At 36.8% G+C, this 7,252-nt stretch overlaps 1 protein-coding gene across 1 annotated transcript; it reads left to right on the top strand.

Annotated features, from left to right (window-relative positions):
- The first annotated feature begins 308 nt into the window (after nt 1–308).
- On the top strand, nt 309–2,200 carry LOC113327802. Its single transcript, XM_026574934.1, has 2 exons — nt 309–483; nt 997–2,200. Exon 2 carries the CDS (start codon nt 1,038–1,040, stop codon nt 2,184–2,186), a length of 1,149 nt encoding a protein of 382 aa, XP_026430719.1. The 5' UTR covers nt 309–483; nt 997–1,037; the 3' UTR covers nt 2,187–2,200.
- The last annotated feature ends 5,052 nt before the right edge of the window (nt 2,201–7,252 follow it).

The raw sequence follows: 7,252 nt of genomic DNA, 5'->3' as shown, positions 1-7,252 counted from the left end.
TGACCGGATTGGAAGCCGAATTCACCTAATCCAGTCCCTCCCAAGATCTACCCGGAAGAAACTTTAGATCAGAAAGTTTTAGCACGGTGTTTCATGACATTCAGAATTTCTATCCGTTGATTCATGATTGTGTGGGCAGTGGCACAATGAATCTAAAAAATTTAGATAACCAAACATACCAATAATAAAATAAAAATATAATCCCATAAAATCCCCGGATCTCATAAATTCCAGCTTCACAACACAACACAAAATGTTTTAAATTAGTGATCAAAGAACTTTATAACAGCCACTCGAAACTTTGACCTAAGTGTGAAAGCCAGGCCCTAGCCAACTGTTAACCCCAGCGGGTTTAAACAAGTCTTTAAACCTCTCAAATTCTCATTTGGAGGTCGGTAATTCAACTCCTTGCCCTAACTATCAGACGCCCGCTGCTGCAATTCCCGGTTCTTCTTCTTCATCCTCTTTGAATTCTATGCTCCAGTAAGTCTCTGTTCTCCTTCAATTTTATATTTCTTGCAGTTCTTCCTCTTACCGTTAAAATTGAACTTCAAAGTGTGAACTTTTTTTTTGATGTTATCATTGTCTAAACTAGGGAAAGTTGCATGCTTCTGAGCTTATAATTGAAGGGTTTTACAGTGCTTAACTTGTGTACCTATGGCCTTGTAGAATTTCTTCAATTTGCCAAAATGGGGTTTCAGGAATTCTTGAATTTTCCAAAATGGGGTTTGAGGAATTTTTGAATTTTCCAAAATGGGGTTCGAGGAATTCTTGAATTTTCCGAAATGGGGTTTTAGGAATTCTTGGATTTTCCAAAATGGGGTTTTAGGAATTTTTGAGTTTTCCAAAATGGGGTTTGAGAAAATCTTGAATTTTCGGAAATGGGGTTTTAGGAATTCTTGGATTTTCCAAAATGGGTTTTTTTTGATTTCTCAATAGCTATGTATTATGTTTTCTGCTTAGCAATTTAAGTAATTTTTGTACTGGGGAATGTAGGTTTTGGAATAGAAGATCAATTTGGGATTTTTGTGAATTAGATGATGGTGAGAGCTGAGGTGGAAGCAGATGTCCAAAGATGGGTTGGATTAATCTTCATGAAGTATAATGACTATGATGGTGCTAAGAAAAAGCTAATTGAAGCACAAACATCGTATCCAGGAATTAAATATGTTGATGAGTTGATCAAACTATGTGACATAGCATGTACAGCTAAATCTCAAGGGAGTGGAATTGATTGGTGCTCGGTTCTCGACATTAACAAGATGGCCAGTGTGTCTGACATAGATTTGAAGTACACGGAGCTGATGAGAACTTCGGAACCGGTTAAGAACAAGTTTCAGGAAATTCAATCATCTTTGGGGCTCATCGAAAACGCTTATAGCGAGTTTAAATCTAAAAGAGCTGCAACCGTGAATATTGATAGCGGAGCTACTTCACAAAATTCTTCTGGGACTAAGAGAATTGTCAGCGAGGATTCAGATAATAACAGTCTAATATGCAATACAGGGGAGCAGCCTTTGAAGAGGTTAAGAAGTTTGGGTGGGAATGATTGTGAAGTTATGGGTGAGACCCAATCACTTAATGAACTAATAGGAAAAATTTGTAGCCAAGAAGCGGGGTCGGATACTGCTGAAAGCAAGTGTAGATTAAATGAAATGCAGAGTCCTCACCCGTTATCAATAACTGAGAATGTTGAAATGGATACGGTTGCAGCAGAATTTGGTAATGGTGCCAGCATTAAGCACCAAAATTCTGGATCTCCTCTTATAGCTTCAGTGCCGAATCCAGAAATATATACAGTGAATCAGTGTGCAGGGTATGTTGCTCCCGGGGATCAAATTGTCAAGAAACTCATTGCATACTCGCGGCGAAGACATCTATCACCAAAAACATGTGAAGAAAGAATTAGTCAGGCTGATGGAAAATCAAAAGATGAAAGCACATCTTCAGATAATTTGGAAATGGACAGGTCATCAAGAGAGAACATAGGTGAGCTAACTGCAAAAAATAGCTTAGAGAAAGTGGCAGAAGAGATTGACATTGAGAGGGATGGTGTCAGTTTGGGTGCATTTATGATGGAACAGATGATGCAGTTAATAAGTTGGTTGACAAAGAGAAAGTGGCTGAAGAGATTGATACTGAGAGTGATTGTGTCAGGTTGGGTGGGGATGATTGTGAATTGTTAGCTGAGACCCAATCATTCAATAAGCTCACAGGAAAGGTTTGTGGCCAACAAGTGCTCTCAGATACTGCTAACAGGGAGACTAGATTAAATGAAGTGGAAGGATCTTTAGGAAGATCATCTGGGAGCTTAGTTAAAACCATAGTTCACAAGGAACCTACTCTAATATTTCTGGACTTCAGCAACCATAAAAGGGCTGCTGTATTTGCAGTGGGTCAGTTTTTGGCTGCTTACGATCAAGAAAAAGTGCCTCGACTATATGCTCAAATTAATAGAATTGAGAGTTGTTATAAGAAGGAATACACATTGTATCTTAGGTGGTTGAGGCCTGCTCCTGTTAACGCAAATGAGAGAAAATGGCATGACGCAGGTTTGCCTGTATCTTGCGGGTTATTTAAGCTGGATAGTGATAAGATAGACAAATGTGACACGGTAGTTGTCTCACATTTGGTCTCGTCTATTCAAGAATACCGTGTTCTTGCGGGTTATTCAAAAGAACTGTTTGAGCTTTATCCACGAAAAGGTGAAGTATGGGCAATTTATAAAGACTGGAAACCGTTAGATTGGTGCTCGGATCCTAAAACAAGAATAGGATGCAAGTTCCAGCTCGTAGAAATTCTCAGTAACTACTCGACAGGAGATGGTGTTATGGTTGCATCAGTAGTAAAGGTGGCAGGGTATAGAACCATCTTTCGATGGCATGGCCTGTGTTATCAAATTGCTGCTCGCAACTTGTTTAGGTTTTCTCATAATATCCCAGTTAGGTGCTCAGGTTACATGAGAAATTTACTTCCAGGTCGGATACTTGATCTCGACCCATTATCAATACCTGACAATGTTGCTGTGGATGCGGTTGCTGCAGAATTCAGTAATGGTTCCAGCATTAAGCACCAAAATTCTGGATTTCCTCATACAACTTCAGTGCCGAATCCCGAAATCAATACAGGGAATCAATATGCAGGGTATATTGCTCCTGGGAATCAAAACGTCAGACAGCGCAATCCAACTTCAAGGCTAAGACTTGTTTCACCAAGATCATGTGAAGTTAATAAGAGTCAGGCTGCTGGAACATCAAAAGGTGGCAGCACATCTTTAAATGAAGTGGAAGCATCTTTAGGAAGATCATCTTGGAACGCGGTGAAATCCACAGTTCACAAGGAACCTACTCTAGAATTTCATGACTTCAGCAGCTATGAGAAGGCTGGTTCATTTGCAGTTGGTCAATTTTTGGCTGTCTACGATCAAGAAAAAATGCCTCGACTGTATGCTAAAATTACCAGAATAGAACCTTGCTATATGAAGGAAACAAACAGCACAGAATACGCATTGTGTGTTAGGTGGTTGAGACCTGCTCCTATTAACCTCGATGAGAAAAAATGGCATCAGGCAGGTTTGCCTATTTCTTGCGGGTTCTTTAAGCTGGATAGTGATAAGGAGGACAAATGTGACAGCCGTAGTTTTCTCACATTTGGTCTCCTTGTTTCAAGAAGATTGTTCTTCAGAAGAACTGTTTGAGCTTTATCCACGAGCAGGTGAAGTATGGGCACTTTATAAAGACTGGAAACCATTTGATTGGTGCTCGGATCCTAAAACAAGAAAAGGATGCAAGTTCCAGCTTGTAGAAATTCTCAGTGATTACTCGACCGCAGCTTGTTTTAAGGTTGCATCATTAGTAAGGGTGGCAGGGTATAAAAACATCTTCCGGAGGGGTGGCGTCTCTTATCAAATTGCTGCTCGCAACTTGTTTGGATTTTCTCACAATATCCCGGTTAGGTCTGCAGGTGACATGAAGGGTCTATTTGCAGGTACCGTATTTGATCTCAACCCGTTATCAATACCTAAGGATGTTGTTGTTGATATAGTTGCTGCAGAATTCAGTAATTGTTCGAGCATTAAGCACCAAAATTTAAAGCCTGCTCCTATAACTTCAGTGCGGAATCTAATCCAACGCCAACAATGACATTCTTTTCTTTCAGAGGTACACCAAAATTGCAATCAGTTTGTCATTCGGATTTTGTTAAATTGGTGTAACCCCAAAAGAAAGAATGCCTTCCGAATACCAAAACAGTATCTTTTTGGTTGTAGTTCTTTTGACGACAGTTGTCCTGTAAATCAAATGTGAAATACATAAGCAATATTGTTGTGAAAATTAGCTCTAGTTGTGAACTGACTATGAAATTCCAACCAAAAGAAGACTTGCCGCTTGCGCTGCTGTGCATAAATGATTATTTTGTTATTTCTAGCACAAGTCCAACATTCATTTGAACCTTCATCAGCTGCATCTTTTTCCACAGCCTCTTCATGGACACTGGCCAAGTCCAAAATCTCATCCAAATACCACAACAGCTCCTCGGACAATTTGCAATACTGTTTGCCACCCTCATGACTACTTACTGAAGTTCAATTTTCACAGTGAAATGGAACGTCATTACGTAATATATAACAACTGGCTTGGAACGGTCATGGACATGAATCCAATCGATACTACCTCTGTTTCAGAAAAGTGATACTTTCACTTTTTCTGAAACTGTGGAAATAATTCAACCAAATCTCACAAATCCCACCTTCAAAATTCCGCAACCAGATGAGCCATGACGTATTTTTTTTTAAAGTAATCTAAGAAGTCTAGAACTTGGACTCTCGAATGAGTGGCCTCTCCTATCAAATTCCTGCTAGCCGTTTGGCGTTTTCATAAAAACACTTCCAAATTATTGAACCAACAAATTAGACAACACAGAAAACCTTGGAGGAGCTAGCTAGACAATGCATCAAAAGGCCAGAGTTGCCTCAGGTCTCTTATTGGTTAAAAGATGCAGCATAATTTAAAGTCTGAAAATCAATATTTTCTTGAATGGCCTTGACAGTTGATACCAAAACCTTGACAGTCAAACAGATTTATTACTTGCATAGCTAAAATGCCTGCGAAATGATCAGTTGATAAAACATTTCACTGGGTTTACTCTTGTGAGTTATTTGATAGTGCACTTTTCTTTCTTTTTTTTCCAATCATTTTTTTTTTGTCAGTGGGAAGTCATTCAGTTGTACCTCTTCACGTCTTGTAAATGAATATGAGTTTAAACTCGTGATTTAGGTTGTTAAGAATGTGAGTTTTAAAGTGGCCTCATGTGTGTGCGTTCTCTTGAAGTTATTTAAGTTGTTGGAAAGTGATGAGTTTCAAAGTTGTCTTTTCTCGTAGGGTATTTGGATCAAATGTATATATAGATGAAAGACGATTTAACGATGATTAGAAATTTTGGGTTTGCATTAAACAAATTATAAACTTTGAAAAGTTGGAGAAAACTGAAAATGAACCAGTAATTATGATTAAGGGACTATTTTTGCTAACATGTCCACTTTCCTGGGATCAGAATGGATAACCGTTTATATGTCTATATAATAAAACCGGAGATATATTCTTCCATACAGGTAGAAAAGTAGAGATGTCGTAGGGATTAAAAGCCAAACTCAAGTCTTCTGTATTCTTCAATTTTTCGTTTATAAAAGTAAACAAGACCATGACCGTGGTAAAAGTTAGTTCCTGATTTGGGTTATTAGATGCCGTTTGAATTATCACTATCTTAATAATTTTTTTTTTCTTATTTTTTATTATCAATAACAATTTACTTGTTTTGTTCCGCTAAAGTTCAACCTTTCGTATTAAACTTTTGTCCTTCTAAAATTCATATTTATTATTTGTCGAGATCATATTTCTCAAAATTTCGTTGTAATTGATTATTGTCATTGAATCTTGGCATAAGAAATACTTTCCGGATTCGGATATACCTATAAATTAATTGTGTATAGGTACGATAAACTGAATAAGTTCATTTGAAAGTAAAATCCAACGCTCCTTATCCATATATATATTTAGTAATGCCTAATTTGTCATTGGTTAATAAGCGTTAATTTATTGAATTAGTCAAGTTAATAATGTTAGATTAAACTTATTAAGTAAACATTTCGATTATTGTTTTTGCTTTTGGAAATTTTTTTATTTTTGAGAATTTTGCAACAGTGTTTTATTGGTTTCATTCTTCGCATTATAGGAGGAGTTAATATTTTCAGGATTTTTTCAGACATGAAAAGTCGTTAAGGTTGACAAAAAATAACAAGGCGACTAAAATGAAAACTGGAACATAGGAAAAGTATTTCTTTTTTTAACAGTTGATGTTTATCATGGTAGAAAATGCACTAGTGTCACGGCCAATATCTAGTCGATACGTTAGGTTTTAAAAATCGTGACGACTAACTTCACAATTGAACACGAGAAAACAAGTATTTGGCAGTTATTGATTGTCGTGGTCGAAATTGCAACCAAGTGTCAGACCAACCAAGTCTTCAAATTAAGTTTTCAAGACCTTGACCACTAATATCACAATTGAACTCAGGAAAACAAGTACTTGGCAGTTGCTAGTTGTCATGTTAAGATTTCAAAACCTGACAGACTTTTAATTCCGCGTCTACAGTCGTCATGATATTTATTTATATGAATATTAATGCGACTCTACGAATGAGAAAAAACTTGTCACGATATTCATCGTACGAAGATAACGACTACGAAAAACATATGAACAATCGTCTAGATGAAGATATACCCTTACGACCATAGAGCATTAATTTCACAATCTCGATTTTTGCTGACCTAATTTGACATTTCAACGACAAAATAAAGTAGCAGATCGAATTTATGTAATCGCTTACTTTTTCAATCTCTTAATTTCTACTTTTCTTTTGCTTCTAGAATTCGAAAAGTTATTTCGGAAAGCATATGCAAACGCCCTTGAAAAGAACTATTGTTAAACTTGTTGTAAGTTTAGGCTTCGTTGTAATGTGCACGTACATTCGTTCGGCAACACTACTAAACCAATTTTCTTCTTTTTTTTTATTCCGAAAAAGTGACAAAAGTGTTTTTTTTTTAAGTTATCAAGGAACAAGTTGTTTATTTTTTTCTTCTAATTTAATTGACTCGTCTGAATTAAGCTCCTTACATCTGAAACAGACTAAAACAATACTCAAAAATAGGGTTATAGAAATCGTATTAAAATAAATCATAATTATGTGTATGAGCTA

Source organism: Papaver somniferum, unplaced genomic scaffold, assembly GCF_003573695.1.
Source record: "Papaver somniferum cultivar HN1 unplaced genomic scaffold, ASM357369v1 unplaced-scaffold_107, whole genome shotgun sequence".
NCBI classification, from domain to species: Eukaryota; Viridiplantae; Streptophyta; class Magnoliopsida; order Ranunculales; family Papaveraceae; genus Papaver; species Papaver somniferum.
This window is presented reverse-complemented; position numbering and strand designations above follow the sequence as displayed.

Coding starts and splice junctions, on each gene's coding strand:
- LOC113327802 (XM_026574934.1), top strand. CDS start 1,038: ATGATGGTGAGAGCTGAGGTGGAAGCAGATGTCCAAAGATGGGTTGGA.